Raw genomic sequence first — 18,454 nt, 5'->3', positions numbered from 1 at the left:
GCCAGTGCTGAACTATTTCCCTTCCAGAAAGAATCCAGCAAAGGTGTAAAAATAATTAATGAAAGGAAAACAAAGAGCGAGGATCATCACCAATGAAAGTTTAACAAAAGAGTTGTGGATTTAGAACTGCCTAAGCCAGCCTTCCTCAACCTGGGGCGCTCCAGAGGTGTTGGACTGAAGGCTGGGGCATTCTGGGAGTTGTAGTCCAACACCTCTGGAGCGCCCCAGGTTGAGGAAGGCTGGCCTAAGCCAAGGGCCACTGCCGAATCCTGTTCGCTAGTCCCTGCGGGGTGAGGAGATGAACGGACCACTGGGACCACACACCCCTCCTCTAAACACTCCCTCCATCTGGGGCCAGACGCCATCCTCCAAAGAAAAGGATGTAATCCTATCACAAAAGTATTTCGGGGCATGTAGCGAGCGCGCCATTTCCTTCCCGACCGACACAGGGAGCGTCTCTGCCTGAACAGGCTCAGAATGAAAGGGGGCGGAGGTCCCAACACAAGCCCGGGCCCCAGGATCTATTTTTTCCCCCTTTTAATTTAAGCATTGCCTCCTGTTCCTCTTAAGGCACTCCAAGGATGTAGATGATGATGATGATAAGAATAATTGATTCAAAACTTTTATTGCTCTCCTCCGGTATTCCCACTGGTAAAACGGTTCTCCCGTATTCCAAACCTCCTTCTCCGACTCAAATCCTCAGTTGCCCCAAAGAGTGGGGGAGTCCCAAAGCAGCCCCCCACACACCTCCCACACCAGGACACCCACCCCAGGACAGATACGCAGACAGGGGCAGTGGCTAGACGTCTTTACTTTTCCAGAGGCAGCCGAAAAATCGAGTTGTCATGATACCGTTTCAGTGCATCCGTCCGGGCCATTTTTGAGACCTTGGAGGATCGCAGCGGGACGGGCCGACAGCCACGGGGCAACCTTAATGGAGACGCCACGTGGGGAAGCCCACACACGCCCCCTCCCACGCCCCCTGTTCTTTCCGCCCTCCCCTGCAACCACAGTTCCGGCCTTCAACATGCCTCCGCCCACGTCACCCTGGCCCCCACGGAAACAGGTCCAGGCTGCTACGGAGAACGGGAACACCTCGGTCCTCAGCCGAAAGCCCCGCCGGGTACAAGCCGAGTAGCGCAAAAACGGCCGCAGGACGGACGGGGACAGTGACCCGGGAAATCCCGGGAAAGTGGCATCCAGACGCCCAGCGGCACCAGAAGGTTGACGGAGAACGCCGGGTGGAATACATGCTGCTTTGGCTTTCCAGTCCAAGCTGCCTCCCTGACGATCACCTGACACCAAGGAAACGCCCCTCCTCCTTTAAGCAAATTTGGGGGCGGGTGGGGGGCAAGTCACTCCCACCGTCTGCCTCAGAACGTCCCCGCGCCCTCAGGAAAAAGCAGCGGCTCGCTAAAGCTGAGCCCCCCCCTCGTGCTGAGCCTCCGTGCAAAATGGCCGCCCTTGCGCCAAGGCGGGGGACGCGGTCCGGACCCGCGAGCGAGGCGGGGGGGGCCGGACGCTCATAGGATCTGCTCGGTGCTGGAGGCGGAAATGTCCAGCAGCCTCCACGCGGCGTAGGGGTTGAGCTCGTCGGGGTCCCGGCAGAGCGCCCAGACGTACAGCATCCGCAGGACTTTCTCCTGGAACGAGAGGCGGGCGCAAGCGTTAGGGCCGATTCACACACTCCGAACCTCCCCGCTGGATGAACGGCCTTTGATGGGGAAGGAGCCCATGCGAGGAGAGACGGGCGCACGCACGCACACACACACACACACAGCGTAAAATTGGAAGGGCCGGTTTTCGGATGCCCAAACCTCATAGCCGGATGGGATTTCTACGCGCCGGTCCCCGGAGGAACTCCATCAGAGGTTCTACACCCCTGAGCTAACCCTTAGAAGGGAGAGGGGGAAATGGTACAAAATCTGGAAAACCACAAAATCGGTGGTTAGGGGAAAGGGGTGGAGCCTTCTGGGGGAATCCAGAGATCCAGATTTGTCCCCCAGGCCTGAGGTCCTGACCTCTGACTTGGGAAAAGCCGGCAAAGCTGCCTTCCGCAAGCCACAAGCCTTGCCTACCTCTGAAAGGACCTAAAGAGAAACTAAGACGCTAGTCCTCAAGAGGCTGGTTTAAAAAGGAACCTCGGAAGCGCCCTTCGGCTGAGTCAGACCTTGGTCCACCTAGCTCACTATTAACCACACTGACTGGCAGCAGCGCCCCAGGGTTCCGGACACGGGTCTTTCCCTCCCTGGTGCTGCTGGCGATCAAAACCTGCGGTCTTGCGCATGTTCAACGTGCACTCTACTAATGAGCCATGGTCCTTCTAAAACAACGTAAGATCCTAGTCCATAGGGTTCGTAACAAAGGGGCTGATTTGAACAGGGACGTAAGGAGCTGCCCGTTACCTAGACGGATCTTTGCCCCATGTTTGCTGGGTTTCTGATGGGGTTTTTTCCTCCCTGGAGACACCAGGGATCCAAACTGGGACTTTTTACATGCAAAGCCATCTACAACTGAGCTACACGGACCCAAAACCTGCACCACTTCTCCCATCTATAGTCCGCCGGCGGCTACAATTTCCTGGCTTAACCTCTCTCTTTTGCGTCCGTTCATTAAAATGATAGACAGGGCCCGCCCCCCGCTCTGACAAGCTCCGCCTTTGGGCCTCTCAGGCTCCGCCTCTGTCCAAGTCTCCAAATCCGGGACGAGGCATGACCTACGCTTCGGGGTTCTTCGTTTGAAACCGAGAGAGCGACGCCAGGGAGGCGGGAGGCCGCCGTGGCGGACGAAAGCAGGGAAAGGTGAGGGGGCACAGAACTGGGGGAGAAAGCGGAGGAACGAGGGGGCACCGACAGCGGTGCTATTTCCTCATTCGGGGCAGCCATGAGTCTTCGTCACCCCGAACCTGGACCAAAGAGCGCCACAGTGAACTTCTGCTGTCAGCGGAGGATTCATTCAATGTGTTTGAAAAAAAAATTTAAAAAAAGAAAAATACATTAAAAGGCTTCTCCAGCCCCGTCCAAAAATAAGAATCAATCCACTCGCCCGGCTATTAACCAATTTAATTAACCGATTTAATGCCATGTAATGGATTAGAAAGCCTTCAACGGCCGACAGGCGTAATTGTAATCCTTCATTCCGGGTTGGCCGGGAGGGATGAGAAAGGAGAAAACAGAACGGAGAGAAAAATACGAGAACGTTAAAAAAAAAAGGGGGGGTCCGTATTTGCGTGCAATAGACTCCCCCTGGTACGGCGCAAGGTCTGGAATTGGGGTGTTTACTTACGGGATCTCCTTCAACCACTTCTCCTTTTTGGTTTTTAATCACCATCACCACCTGGGCCTGAAAAGTGATAATCAACACGGGTCCTTGCTCCATCATTTTGCCCATCGCGAGCTGTAAAGAGAGATTGAAACGTCAGCGGAGCTCCGGATCGAGGCGAAGGATCCGGCTTCACCTCGATCCGCTCCGCAACGCTTCACGGCTCCCCCGATCCTCTTCGCCTCCGCCTTAAGCGGAAGCGAAGCCTCCCGCTCCGCTCCTGCTTCTCCGGTCCGAGGAGAAGCGGAGCACATCCCTACTAGGTTTCCAGTTTTTTAAAAAAACAAATGCACAAGAAAGCCAGCACCCCACTCTGCTCGGAGCAACGGCCGTTCAATCAAGGCGCAGAAGAAACCGGGGTGAAATTAACTACGCCGCAAAATCGGGGGACAGCTCAGCTGGAGCGTCGACCCGGAGCAGAACTCCGGTGGTTCCAGCTCTGCTCCAGATCGGGAGAGCGACTTACGTCCACATTGTCGATGTCCAGAATCCTGGAGTGGAACTGGAGGCCCGTCGCTTTGGCTTGCTGAATCGGGTGCGCCAGCTGGCTGTAGGTCTGAAAGAGGAAAAACACCCGGTTACAGAGTCTTGTGTGACCCTTAAACGCCAGCTGTTGGCCGGCAAGCAGTGCGTTCTCCACGATAATCCCTTACCTCCGCCCCCAAAGGGCACAATATGTAGGAATGGCCTGTTGGATCCTGGAATGGATCTTGGTTATGTTTTCTACTGCTTTGTAAATTGCTGAGGATCTGAAGGAACAGAGGACTCAGCAGAAACTTAAAGGTCAACTCTACACCTGGACATTGAGTGTCATAATTGAATAATTGTCTGATTGTCTTCAATTAAGGCTTGCAAGGAGTTGCATCGTTGTACAGGTTGTCTATAAAAGTAAATGTGTTCTCATGTTCACTCTACTTCCATTCTCTTCCCCTCCTTATTGTTTTATTATGATTTTATTAGAATGTAAGCCTATGCGGCAGGGTCTTGCTATTTACTGTTTTACTCTGTACAGCACCATGTACATTGATGGTGCTATATATATAAATAATAATAATAATAATAATAATAATAATAATAATAATAATAATAATAATGTCCCTTACCCAACTTGATGTGAGCTGTATTGGCTGACCGTTTGTAAGTATTTGTATCTGCACTGCCATAACTAAATTATATATTTATTTGCCAGTAAAAAGGTTTGTTTTAACCTACATAAATCTCTGTCTTAAGTCACGTCTTTGCTGACTTGGCTGAGAACCGCTGCACTCTCTGCTAGTCTCTGGAAGGCCCAGACAGAGACTTAACACAAAAGGTTATGTGCCAGAATCCGTCTGTGCCATAACTAAACAGCTTCTAAAGCCATAACTCAACATGGCCACCGAGATTGCGAGAACCTCAGCTTTCGTTAAAACAGAACAGGCTGCAACAACAAGAAAAATCACACTTCTAGTCCTCAAGGGCGTGAAAAATACGCTCGAGGGCGCGTTGAGCGACACCTACTGAAATCTCGGCAGTGGCAGTGAAAAATGGTCAAAGTCCCCACAGCCGAGGAGAACTGAAAAATCCAGGAATCCATAGCAACAAACCAGGCATTTCCATCACCACCACCGGAAGCAGGTCTTTTATTTCTTCGTTTCTCTAGTGCATTTTCAAGCCACCCCAAAATACTTTGCGTCACAACAGGGGATAGTACATTGCTCCCAGAAAATGTTACTTCTCTCTCCCCAGCTCCTGCGAGGACTGCAGCTAAGGTCAGAGGGAACAGGGAAGGCCGTGCTAAGAAGGAATCACGGATGAATGAAAAAACGCCAGATTTCTTCACGGCCCCGATGCACCCAGGTTGCAGATTTCAGCTTTTCAAGGCACAAAGACGCCTTTTTTATTATTATTTTACTTAGAGCAGGGTACCACCAGCGGATCCAAGGCCCGATGGCATCCTGTAGCACAGCCTTCCTCAACCTTGGGCGCTCCAGATGTGTTGGACTACAACTCCCAGAATGCCCCAGCCAGCTGGCTGGGGCATTCTGGGAGTTGTAGTCCAACACATCTGGAGCGCCCAAGGTTGAGGAAGGCTGCGTGTAGCGTCTGGATTTGTTCTACGCAAAACCCAAGTGACTCAACACTGGTTTTTCCCTCTGTTCTCTTCACAAGAGAAGAATTTTGGGTTATGGATATGTCTCTATGCTTCTAGGCAGGTAGGATAAAAGGCAAGTCAGGTTGTGAAATAGCGCAGGGTTGTATTTTGGATGATGGTGATGCTAATAATAATAATAATAATAATACCACCAACCACCCCGTAAAGGTTGTGGTTTGAGCAGGGGCGATTTCTCGCTGCCATTTCCTTTCCGGTTAAAGGAAGTACCATATTTCTTCGATTCTAAGACGCCATCGACTGTAAGACGCACACTAATTTCAGTACCACCAACAGAAAAAAAAGCTTTGATTCTAAGAAATAATAAATGACCTGCGATTCTAAGACGCACCCCGTTTTTAGAGATGTTTATATGGGGGGAAAAGTGCATCTTAGAATCGAAGAAATACAGTATCTTTATTTAAAGCCTCACAAAAGTGAGACGGAGGCGTTTCAAATAAAGACAACTGGCAGGAGATACTAGCGCGGAAGCTGGACGAATGGAGGAGGCGCCTCAAAGAGGTGTTTGAAGCAAAAAATAGAGATTATGTCATTGGAGGGGAAAACAAGTCAATTCCGCATTTCTCGGCTGCAGGCAAAGTGTCTCCCTTTCTTTGACGACCTTAAGACTGCTGAAAAACAGCCTCGACGAAGCTAGGGTACTCTAGATGGGCTGGACTCCAATCCCCCATCATCCCCGGCAAGCTGTGGGTGATGGGAGTTGTAGCCTGCACTTCTAGAAGGTCCCAGATTAGGGCAAAGAGGCTGGTGGAATCCAATCCTTCCTGATCAGGGTGAGGAACCAAGTTCCAGGCGTGCTCAAAATACAGGGCCCCCCGTGGCCATGCTGGCTTGGGGATGATGGTAGTTGTTGTCCCCGGGCAGAGGGACTCACCCCCTCGTAGCACCAATCCTTCAGGATGTCGAGGTCTGCAGTGATCATGGCCTAAAGAAAACGGAGAAATAATAATAATAATAATAATAATAATAATAATAATAATAATAATAATAATAATAATTTATTTCTTACCCCCTCCTCTCCCTCTGAATCGAGGTGGGGTACAACACAAAGACACGTAAAGCTAACACATTATTAAAAGGCATCTTAAAATTCAACTGGGTAGGCCTGCCGGAAGAGATCAGTCTTTATGGAAACGGCGATGAAGGAAAGGTCCCAATCCCCACCCCCCACTCCAGACGGAAGACCGAGGGCTTTGGGGAGATCCCGCCTCCTCTTTCCCACCCCAGCGAGGAAACAGCAAACACGATTTAAGCGTCTCTTCAAACGCCCCCATTTCACAGAATCACAGAATCATAGAATAGCAGAGTTGGAAGGGGCCCACAAGGCCATCTAGTCCAACCCCCTGCTCAATGCAGGAATCCACCCTAAAGCATCCCTGACAGATGGTTGTCCAGCTGCCTCTTTCTTCCCTCCTTGTAGATTGCGCACCTGTTGCCCGCCAGATGTTTCAGATCAGGGCTGCATTCTAACAACATCTGGAGGGCAGCCAGGTCACCCATTCCAGTCCTAGGGTATAAGCCACGGGAGCGGAACAAGCTCTTCAAGAACTGGAGCCTGAGTTTCACTTCCCCGCCTCATCCCTCACCACCGCTTTTCCTTTTATGCCGGGCCTTTTAGATTGTGCGGCTGTCTCATTACGAAATTTTTCCAGACTTTTTTTTTTGGGGGGGGGAAGCGAAGAGTGAGGTCAACACAACACACTTGAAATAAACACCGGGGGGGACTACGCTATCTATCCCAGCCTCCCAAATCACGCCCCCCGCCCTGAACTTGCCTCTAAGATGTTGGGAATGATGTCATCTTGGCACTGCTTGAGGAACTGGTCTTTGTCGAAATTCGGGTCGACGCGGAGGATCTCCGTCAGCACCTCGGACATCTCCGTCTTGGAAAAAAGCCCCCCTGTCGAGAGAATGACTGATTATCGGGGTGGTCCAGGGAGGGGGTTGAAAAGGATTACTGGGCTCTGGAAAAACTGATTGGGAAGAGACAGGAAAAAACCCACCTGGGCTGGACTGGATTCTGGACAAACGGCAGGGAATCAAGCGTGAATCGACCCAGACTCATAGACAGTATTTAATGCATAAGTACGCGGATTTATTTAATTATTATTTATTTATTTAGAATATTTATATACCGCTCCCCATTGAAAAATTTCGGAGCGGTGTACAAGGTAATAAAAACAGTTAAAACAAAATTTAAAAGAAGCAAAAACAGAAATTCAAGGCTGCGTGTTAAAGAAAGGCTTCTTGGAATAAAGATGTTTTCAGGAGGTGCCGAAAGGAGTACAAGGTCGGAGCCTTCCTGACCTCCAGAGGCAGGGAGTTCCACAGGAGAGGGGCCACCACGCTGAAGGCTCTTCCCCTGGTGGATTCCAATCGGAGGATGGATCTAGGTGGAACCACCAGGATTGGCTAGAGAAGTTGGCGATTCTTTTTAATGATTTTAGAGTTGGCTCTCGCAGCTGTATTCACCTACGGGCACGGCCGTACTTCTCTGCTACTTAACAGTCTTTTAGCATTTAAGAGCGCTATAAAGACTGATCTCTTCCGGCAGGCTGATCCAGTGGAATTTTAGGATGCTTTTAGGATGTTTTTAGGAAGTTTTTAACAATGCATACTGTGTTTTGATTAATTGTTGTTCCTTGCCTCGATCAGGATGGAGAGGCGGGTTAGAAATATTATTATTATTATCAGCAGCAGCAGCAGCAGCTGGGGCATTCTGGGAGTTGTAGTCCAACACATCTGGAGCGCCCCAGGGTTGAGGAAGGCTGATCTAAAGCAATGCACAGTAGCTACTGGACCAGGCCTCAGATTTAAGATACCCCCCCCCCAAAAAAAAAACGAAACCAAAAAAAAAACCTAGAAAGGGATGGATTCCCAGGGACAAAGCAATCGCCAAAGAACAGTTTCGCAGCCCCCAAATTCTCAGCTTTCCCTCTCTTTATTAAATCCAAAAGCAAGGTTCTAATGCTCACAGCCATGGAGAAACCCTCAAGTACAGGAACACGGGAGAAACGTCTCGGCGTCTCAAAATACCTGCAGAATGGCTCTTTGCCCAGCCCAAACATGGTGGCTCGAATTCAGGCTGGGCTCAGCAGCCCGCCGTCCGCTTCCTGCCCCACGCACAAAAAAGGCATAACTTCCCCCCCCCCGCACCAAAATGCAGTTTTAAAAAAACAATATGCACAAAATTTAATATTGAATTGGAACAAGCATTGGCGGGTGGGGGGTGGGATGGAACCTGAGCAGAACCGGCCTTGACAGGTTCTGCCTTCCGAGGAAACAACGGTAACTCAGGACTCAGCCTCCGTTTGGGGCCTTGGGCAGGCTGCCCGCTCTCAGTCTCAGCCGCCTCTCTCCAACCAGGCAAGCCAGGGAGAATACGTACAATCCGCCCTTGCAGGAAATTGTATAGCAGCCGTTAAGCACTTCTGGGAGAGGACGCACAGGACTTTGCTTTTCTCCTCGCAACAGAGCTACGGCCTCTGTCCGGGGGGGGGGGGGCTATCCCAGGCCTACTGAGGGGTCTATCCCTGCCCTACAGATAAGGGGGTCTATCCCAGGCCTACTAAGGGGTGTATCCCTGGCCTACAGATAAGGGGGGTCTATCCCAGGCCTACTGAGGGGTCTATCCCTGACCTATAGTAGGTCTATCCCTGGCCTACAGATAAGGGGGGACTATCCCAGGCCTACAGATAAGAGGGGTCTATCCCTGGCCTACTGGGGGGGTCTATCCCTGGCCTACAGATAAGGGGGGACTATCCCAGGCCTACAGATAAGAGGGGTCTATCCCTGGCCTACTGGGGGGTCTATCCCTGGCTTACAGTCTGTCCGGAGATCACACGGCCAGGAGCGTCGCTGCCGCCCCAGACCCACGGAGAGAGAGACTCACCAATGAAGCCGGTCACTTTGTCCGTCACAGCGCGGGAGGCCCGGATGAGGGCGTTGTCGCTCTCGTCATATTTCATCTTCATTTCGAAGAACCCTGCGGGGGGACGGAAAGGCGAGTCAGTCACCGCTGCCAGGCGCAGGAGAAAGCCGCTCCCAAAGGCTCCCGCCGAGGTACAGAGCGGGGCAGGGGACGCAGGCCGCTCTACTTACGGTTGAAAACCACGTTGTTGTCCTTGAACTCCTTCCACTGCTGGTACCACTTGGAGTCCTTGTGGAGCACCACGCCCATGGCCTCCCTGGGGAAAGAGCGAACGCCGTGAGACAGCCGTCTTCTGGGACCCTCTTTCCCATCTCTCTGTGGCCAGATTGATAACCGGAACCAGAAGGTTCGAGCATATAACACCAATTCTGGCCCGCTTGCATTGGCTGCCTATACGTTTCTGAGCCCAATTGAAGGTGCTGGTTTTAACCTATAAAGCCTTCCACGGCTTGGGACCACAAGACCTGACGGAACGCCTCTCCCGACATGAACCTCCCCGTACACCACGCTCAGGGATGTTTCTGGCCCAGGGGTGTTTCCTCCCAGGGTGGGGGCTGAAAGCGGGTCAGGAGGTCTGGACTTCAACTCCCAGCGCTCCTGGCCCTTGGGCCAAGCCAATGGGAGTTGCGAGTCGAAAACATCTGAAGAACTCCGGCCCACCTCTGCTCAGATCCAGCGAGAGGCAGCAACGAAGGACCGGGCCCTTGGAAAATGTCGCCTTGTAGCTAACGGAGGAATAAACTTCCCACCCTCGTCAACGTTTCCCCCCGCCCCAGAGCAAGACATCTGCCCGATACCCACTCGTTGGCTTCAAATATTCGCTCGTCTTTCAGCCTTTCGCCGGCAAACTCTGTCCGCTTCCGCAGCTGTGCCGGCCGCTTGTAAGGCCCCGTCTGGCCCAGGACGCTTTCGTCGATCTCCTTCCGGACCGTCTCCACGCCCTGTGAGGGGGAAAAAAGAGATGTTTAGCCTGGAGAAGAGAAGATGGAGGGGAGACATGATAGCACTCTTTAAATACTTAAAGGGTTGTCACACAGAGGTGGGCCAGGATCTCTTCTCGATCCTCCCAGAGTGCAGGACACGGAATAACAGGCTCAAGTTAAAGGAAGATGGATTCCAGCTGGACATCAGGAAAAACTTCCTGACTGTTAGAGCAGTACGACAATGGAATCAGTTCCCTAGGGAGGTTGTGGGCTCTCCCACACTAGAGGCCTTCAAGAGGCAGCTGGACAAGCGTCTGTCAGGGATGCTTTAGGGTGGATTCCTGCATGGAGCAGGGGGTTGGACTAGATGGCCTTAGAGGCCCCTTCCAACTCTACTATCTTATGATTCTATTCCAGGGCTGTGTTGGACTCCTTTTCCTCCTGCTGGGCCCACTTTCAATCTGGGCACCGCTCCGGTGATCTCACCTGAGGCTTTTTTGAAGCCAGGGCCAGAAACACCATTCAGTTTGGGGATTCCGGACGCCAAGCCGGGCAGAGGGCAGACGCAGACCCGGAGTGCCCCCTGGTGCTCCCAGTGTGTATTACAGGCGTATTACAGGCAACACCGGAAGAATCCAGGTGAGCAACAGCATTCCTCTTTGAGCTGTCAAGGATCAGAGATTTAATTCTGGTATGGGGGAGGCAGAGGGGGAGCCAAAGCAAGACTTCTTTGCTATTAAGCTTCACCCTGGGCAGATGGCTTTTTTAAAAAAAACATTTCTCTGCGGGATCTGTGTGCCCTCCAGATGCCGCTAGGGGCGCAAAGAGCCCTCGCTTTGCACGCAAGACGTGCCAGCTTCCGTCCCCGGCAGCCTCTCCAGGTAAGGCTAGAAAAACTCCTGCCTGAAACCCTGCAGAGCCATGGCTGCCGGTCAGTGTCGACAATACTGGACTGGATAGGCCAAGGCTCAAATCAATCCTCAAATTGTGACCCTGAGGACTGGGAACTTGCTTTGTTCTAGAGCAGCCTTCCTCAACCTGGGGCGCTCCAGATGTGTTGGACTGCATCTCCCAGAATGCCCCAGCCAGCTGGGGCATTCTGGGAGTTGTAGTCCAACACATCTGGAGCGCCCCAGGTTGAGGAAGGCTGTTCCAGAGAGAGAATCCTAGGTCTGAGGGGAGAGAGCACTTTACAAGCATTTCAGTCCTCAGATAGGACTGGGAAAGGCGGTCCTCTGAAATCCTGGAGACCACGTGGACCCAGGGGAAGGGAAGCTCTTGCAGCCCAGAAAGGAATCCAGTTCTGGGCTCTACAATTCAAGAAGGGTGCAGACAAGCTGGAGGGGATTCAGAGGAGGGCAACGAGGATGATCAGGGGTCTGGAAACAAAGCCCTATGAAGAGAGACTGAAAGAACTGGGCATGTTTAGCCTGGGGAAGAGAAGATTGACAGGAGACATGAGAGCACTCTTCAAAGACTTAAAAGGAGGGCCAGGATCTCTTCTCGATCCTCCCAGAGTGCAGGACACGGAATAACGGGTTCAAGTTACAGGAAGATGGATTCCGGCTGGACATCAGGAAAAACTTCCTGACTGTTAGAGCAGTACGACAATGGAATCAGTTGCCTAGGGAGGTTGTGGGCTCTCCCACACTAGAGGCCTTCAAGAGGCAGCTGGACAACCATCTGTCAGGGATGCTTTAGGGTGGATTTATGTATTTATTTATATTTATTTATAGCACTTTTATACTGCCCAATAGTCAAAGCTCCCTGGGCGGTTCACAAAAATTAAAACCATTCAAAGTATAAAACAAACAGCATAAAAACGTGATATAAAACACAAACGACATCCCTGCATGGAGCAGGGGGTTGGACTGCATGGCCTTATAGGGCCCCTTCCAGCCCTACGATTCTAGGATTTTATGCACCAGTTTCGGAGAGGCTCACAGGCCCAAAGGCAACACCAAGAAACCTTTCCCTTAACTAAGCCTCGGAAGAGTCATTTCAACCATTTAGGACGGGCTGGGAAATGATTGGTGGTTGGGGAAAGGGGCGTGGCCACAAAAGGGAACTCCAGAGGGCCAGATTCAGTGGGCCAGATTCGGCCCTCCGGACGGAAGGTTCCCCACCCCTGAAAGAAGACAGCAGCGCGCCGTACGGAACCACAGGAGAAAGCAGCTGGCCGCGTCCGGCCCCTGGCAGACCCGGACCTACCTGGGAAATGGCCTTGAACGCCGCCGTCCGGCCTAGCTTCTCTCCTCCTTTGGAGACCGATTCGGCAGACTGCTTGGCCGTCTTGGCCGCTTCCTCCACGCCTTCCTTGATCTTCCGGCCCAATTCGCTCTTGCCGACTTCGTCAAAGCTCTGCAGGCAGAGGGGGAGAAAAGTTGGCGGAGGGCGTCACTGGATGGATAGGGAGGAGGGTAGCTGAATCACAAGCTGAATAGGAGCCAACAGTGCGATATGGCTGCAAGAAAGGCAAATGCTATTTTGGGCTGCATTAAGAGAAGTAGAGCTTCCAAATCGCGCGAGGTACTGGTTCCTCTCTATTCAGCCCTGGTTAGGCCTCATCTAGAGTATTGCGGCCAGTTCTGGGCTCCACAATTCAAGAAGGACGCAGACAAGCTGGAGCGTGTTCAGAGGAGGGCAAACAGGATGATCAGGGGTCTGGAAACAAAGCCCTATGAAGAGAGACTGAAAGAATTGGGCATGTTTAGCCTGGAGAAGAGAAGAGTGAGGGGAGACATGAGAGCACTCTTCAAATACTTGAAAGGTTGTCACACAGAGGAGGGCCAGGATCTCTTCTCCATCCTCCCAGAGAATAATGGGCTCAAGTTACAAGAAGCCAGATTCTGGCTGGACATCAGGAAAAACTTCCTGACTGTTAGAGCAGCACGACAATGGACCCAGTTACCTAGAGAGGTTGTGGGCTCTCCCACACTAGAGACCTTCAAGAGGCAGCTGGACAAGCATCTGTCAGGGATGCTTTAGGGTGGATTCCTGTATTGAGCAGGGGGTTGGACTCGATGGCCTTAGAGGCCCCTTCCAACTCTATTATTCTATGATTTTATGAACTCCACCCCAGGATTCAAAGGGGGAGAGACCAGGATTCGCACAGGGGATGGGAAGCAAGGCCAGACTCTGAGCAAGGATCCTTTAGCAGGCTTGGGGGAAACCCAACACTTGGGGAAATACACTTTTTTTTTTTACTTTTTAAAAGAAAAATCCTCTGTGGGGAAGAACCCCAAAAGTGAAGTGAGCATACTCAAGAGGTACAGAATGGTGACTGTTGAGGAGGGTGCAGGGAGGGAACTGGAAAACCAGGAGGGAGGCTGAACGGAATAGAGTCTCCCGGAAAAGGCCACGGCTGGCAGAACAGGAGCGGAACGGAATAGAGTCTCCCGGAAAAGGCCACAGCTGGCAGAACAGGAGCGCGTCACACTGGGTCCAGCCACTCGCGAATGGATCCATATATGGATATATTTGGTTTATATAATCTCACCATTCTCGCTTTAACCCCCTTATTTCTTGGTAATCGAATCTACAGATCAAGGAAAGAGCCAGAGATAAGCCTGGAAGTTTGAAGTCAGACGTTGCCCAAACACATCATACCTCTTTGACGGTGTCAGTGAGTTCTTCAAATTTCTTTTTAAGGACTTCAGAGGTCTTCACCGTCTCAGATTCAATGGTTTTCTGAATTGGGGTGGGGGGGAATGGAAGAAGACAACCCAGAATTAAACTCTCAAGCATTTGTAACTTTATGTGTACGTTGATGTTGTGTTACTGCCTCTGATACTGGAGGTGGGATAAAGCCATCAGGGCTAGTAGCCATGGATAGCCTTCGCCTCCAGGAATTGATCCAACCCCCTTTTAAAGCCATCCAAATTAGTGGCTATCATCACTTCTTGTGGTAGTCAGTTCCATAATTTAACTATCTGCTGGGTGAAGAAGGTCCTTCCTCTTATTTTTCCTGGATCTCCCACCCGTCAGCTTCATGGGATGACCCCGGGTTCTAGTATTTTGAGAAAGGGAGAAAAATGTCTCCCTCTCTCAAAAAAAAAAAATTATTATTATTATTATTAATTGAATGATAAATTCCTGTGACTTTGCAATTCACAGCAGTTTAGAAGAGAGTGCTCCCTTGGTGAATTAGGACCATAATATGTTACATTATCTGCTTCACCTCCGAGGATTTGAGGGGGGGGGAAATTAATTTTCTACCCCGTTATCTGCTCTAAGGCCCTAGGCCGTACGTTAAGCAAAATATCAGTATCTTAAGCATTCATGTACGGCTTTTGGACATTCAAACACACATCATATTCCTTAATTCTTCATCTTTATAACAATCCTATAAGGCAGATCAGTATCAAAAGAGCCTTACTGGATCAGACCACGGGTCCATCTATTCCAGCACTCTGTTCACACAGTGGCGGTGTGAACACGGCACACGGGAAAAACACAAGCAGGGCTCTTATTCCATTGCCCCCTGCCCCGGTTTTAGGAGCGACACAGCTGAGGCTTAAAGGGGGCAGCTTGCCTAAGGCCCCGAACCGATAACCAAGCAGGGGATTTCCTGTTCTGTCACGCACTCTTTGCCTTCCCCACCAAACGGGCTTTCCGGATACGTTGGGACTACAACTCCCATCATCCCAAGGCCACTACCAAGGAATCATGGGGGTTGTAGTCCAACATATCCAGAGGGCATCAGCCACAAGACTCCTGGTTGTCATTAATCGCCGATATCCTTTCTTTTTTTACGCCTCCCACAAAGGGGGAGAGAACACGTTCGAAGAAAGGACGCCGGTCCCAGCGCCGAGGGAAGCGGACTCACGTATTTCCGCCTGGCTTCCTGCAGGGCCTCCGACTCCTCCAACTTCTTCGCTTCGTCTCGGAACTTCTTGATGCTGTCCTTCATCTCTTTGTTCTTGGCCAGCTCCTGCTTGATGTTCTCCACGAAGCCGGATATGAAACCTTTGCGTCTGCCTGACGAATAACATCTAGACTAAAGAGAAGGCCGCCGTTACAGCCTGCGGGACGGAAGAGGAAGCGTTCCGGGTTCACCTGCTTCGGGTTCACGCAGCGGGGGACGGATCTCCCACGCCAAACAACCTGGGTTTAGTCGCTGCGGCAGGCTGGGAAAAGACCCGCATGAGACCCCGAAGCATCGCAGTGCATAGGTGTGAGCACCACCAAGTTGGATGGACAGGTGGCTCTAATTCATAGGAATAAACGCCTATACGCTTCCAAGCTCAATTCAAGGTGCTGGTTTTGACCTATAAAGCCTTCCACGGCTTGGGACCGCAATTTATTATTAACACTTATAAAGCCCTCCCCAAACTTTTCCAAGCGCCGCGCGGGAGGTTAAGAGAGAAAGACAGCCGCTGCCTGCGGGTTCACAAGCTAGAAGCGACGACAGAAGAGGAAAGCAGAGCACGGAGGGTAGAGGAAAGCAAACATTGGAGCAGCAGTGCTAGGCTGGTCCCCGGCTTTCCTTGGCCCGGCGGGTGGGGAGGGTGCAGCTCTTGATACCCTGGTGGAAGCAGCGACCAGAACCTCCTTCCTCAGCCTGGTGCCCCTCAGATGTTTTGCCCGACTGTTAGCCATGCTGCCTAGGGCTGATGGGAATTGTTGTCCAGAGCATCCCAGGGAAACCTCCTATTCCAACCAGCAAGATTTCTTTTTTCCCAGGTTGGGCAGGGCGGGTGGGGGAAAATAGGAATTCCTCCCCCAACCTTCCACCGTAGACATCCAGCTCACAAGCAACAGCTCCATTCCAGTGACACGCACAGGGTTTCATTCACAAAACGCACCTGGTACAGCTCTGCAGCGGGCCTGGTGGGCCAGCGTCCGAAGAAGGCACACTGCGCGGGCAAGGAGCGCCGCCCGGACACGAGACACATGTTTAAAAGGCATTTCTAGGGCGGAAAAGACACGTCGCATTGGCTCATTTTATTATTCATTTATTGGTTATATTTAAAAAACAAAATCTGCCCAATAACCCATGTTCTCTGGGCGGATTACAAACGCTTAAGGCTGGCCTCTGCCCCAAGGAGCTTACAAGGTGGATTCTGACACGAGGGGATCAGCAGGTGAAGGGAAAGGAAACCGGGGGTGGTGGGTGGTGGGCAAGAACTGGAGAAGAAAAGCCAAGCCAAGGACAAACTATGGGGGAAAGGATCCAGTGTTTGGGGAGGGGGGGCATTGTGATGCCAGGTGTGGAAATCACTGAGCAGAGAGAGAGAGAGAGGGGGGGGTACTCTGGGCACCCACTCCTTTGATGCAGGACCTGGGTAAAATTCCCCAATAGAAAAGGAAAGAGAAGGGGAGCACTCTGCACATGCTCAATGGGCACCTTCTCCTTTGTTATGGGGCCTGAGTCAACTGACTGAAGGAGGAAAGGGGACACTCTGCACATGCTCTGGGCACCTTCTCCTTTGTTATGAGGCCTGAGTCAACTGACTGAAGGAGGAAAGGGGACACTCAGCACATGCTCTGGGCACCTTCTCCTTTGTTATGGGGCCTGAGTCAACTGACTGAATGGAGAAAGGGGACATTCTGCACATGCTCTGGGCACCTTCTCCTTTGTTATGGGGCCTGAGTCAACTGACTGAATGGGGAGAAGGGACACTCTGCACATGCTCTGGGCATCTTCTCCTTTGTTATGGGGCCTGAGTCAACTGACTGAATGGAGAAAGGGGACACTCTGCACATGCTCCGGGAACCCTCCTTTGTTACGGGACCTGAGTCAACTGACTGAATGGGGAGAGGGGACACTCTGCACATGCTCTGGGCACCTTCTCCTTTGTTATGGGGCCTGAGTCAACTGACTGAATGGAGAAAGGGGACACTCTGCACATGCTCCGGGAACCCTCCTTTGTTACGGGGCCTGAGTCAACTGACTGAATGGGGAGAGGGAACACTCTGCACATGCTCTGGGCACCTTCTCCTTTGTTATGGGGCCTGAGTCAACTGACTGAATGGAGAAAGGGGACACTCTGCACATACTCCGGGAACCCTCCTTTGTTACGGGACCTGAGTCAACTGACTGAATGGGGAGAGGGAACACTCAGCACATGCTCTGGGCACCTTCTCCTTTGTTATGGGGCCTGAGTCAACTGACTGAACAGGGAGAAGGGACACTCTGCACATGCTCTGGGCACCCTCACCTTTGATGGACCTGGGTCAAATTCCCCAACAGGAAAGGAAAGAGAAGGGCAGCACTCTGCACATGCTCAATGGTCCCTCTCTCTCTCACTCTCTTTATGGGGCCGGAGTCAACTGACTGAATGGGGAGAAGGGGCACTCTGCACGTGCTCCGGGGCTCCTTTTCCTTTCCTGCGGGGCTGGAGCCCACATCACTGGATTGAGGGAGGGAGGGGAAAGAGAGAGGGGAGGGGGAGGCGGGGAAGCACTCTGCACGTGCTCAGTGCCCCCCTGTTCTCCCTCCCTCCGCGCCCCCCCCCCCCGCCGCGCTCCTTACCCGGCAGCCCCACACCGCGACCGCCGCCATCTTCGGAAGGGAAAAACCCTCTGGAGGGAGCGGAGCGCAGGCGTGACCTTTCCGCCGGTGGCGGAGGCGCCTCCCAGTGACGTCACAAAAAGCGACGGGCTGCGGCCATGCGTCAGGGCTGCGCCCGCCCCTTGTGACGTCACGCCGCCTCCCTCCCTCCCTCGGTTGCCGTGGCGACGGCGGCAGCGGCCAGCCTCGTCATCCGGGCCTTTCCCGAGAGCGCAGGCGCCGCAGTTTGGGGTGGGGTGGGGGGAGGAGGGGCTTCATGCCATTTATTTATTTAGATTTTAAAAATCAATAAAAGCTGCGGTTCCTTTTTATTCGGGCAGTTTTGTAAAAGGGGGGGGGAAAGAGATGCTGGGGCATTTTGTACATGCTCAGAGGCACGATGCCCTTTGACATCTCTTTCTATGCCTCCTTGGGGGCCTTCTGCACGTGGTTTCTTAACGCCCTCTCTTTTTTGCAGCTTTTCTAAGGGGCAGCATGACCCTGAGCACTTTCAGGGGCCTTTCGCACATGCTCAGAGGCACGCCTGCCCTTACATCTCGTCTCCACGGAATTCATTTATTTATTGCATTTATATCCCACCTTTTTTCCTGCAAGGAACCCAAGGCGGCGTA

General features: G+C 52.1%; 1 protein-coding gene across 1 annotated transcript; it reads right to left on the bottom strand.

Annotated features, from left to right (window-relative positions):
- Positions 1-1,002: 1,002 nt before the first annotated feature.
- Positions 1,003-17,892, bottom strand: TIMM44 (translocase of inner mitochondrial membrane 44). The gene is made up of 13 exons (XM_063146892.1): positions 17,805-17,892; positions 16,135-16,239; positions 15,156-15,326; positions 13,937-14,017; positions 12,539-12,688; positions 10,206-10,345; positions 9,575-9,660; positions 9,366-9,458; positions 7,249-7,373; positions 6,348-6,398; positions 3,788-3,877; positions 3,286-3,396; positions 1,003-1,643 (listed from the first exon to the last, which is right to left on the bottom strand). The coding sequence occupies exons 1-13, from the start codon at positions 17,832-17,834 to the stop codon at positions 1,524-1,526; spliced, it is 1,353 nt and encodes a 450-aa protein (XP_063002962.1). The 5' UTR covers positions 17,835-17,892; the 3' UTR covers positions 1,003-1,523.
- Between the last annotated feature and the right edge of the window lie 562 nt (positions 17,893-18,454).

The sequence above is a fragment of the Elgaria multicarinata genome, chromosome 23, assembly GCF_023053635.1.
Source record: "Elgaria multicarinata webbii isolate HBS135686 ecotype San Diego chromosome 23, rElgMul1.1.pri, whole genome shotgun sequence".
Classification (NCBI taxonomy): domain Eukaryota; kingdom Metazoa; phylum Chordata; class Lepidosauria; order Squamata; family Anguidae; genus Elgaria; species Elgaria multicarinata.
The sequence above is the reverse complement of the archived record's forward strand: the minus strand, read 5'-3'. Positions and strand labels throughout refer to the sequence as shown.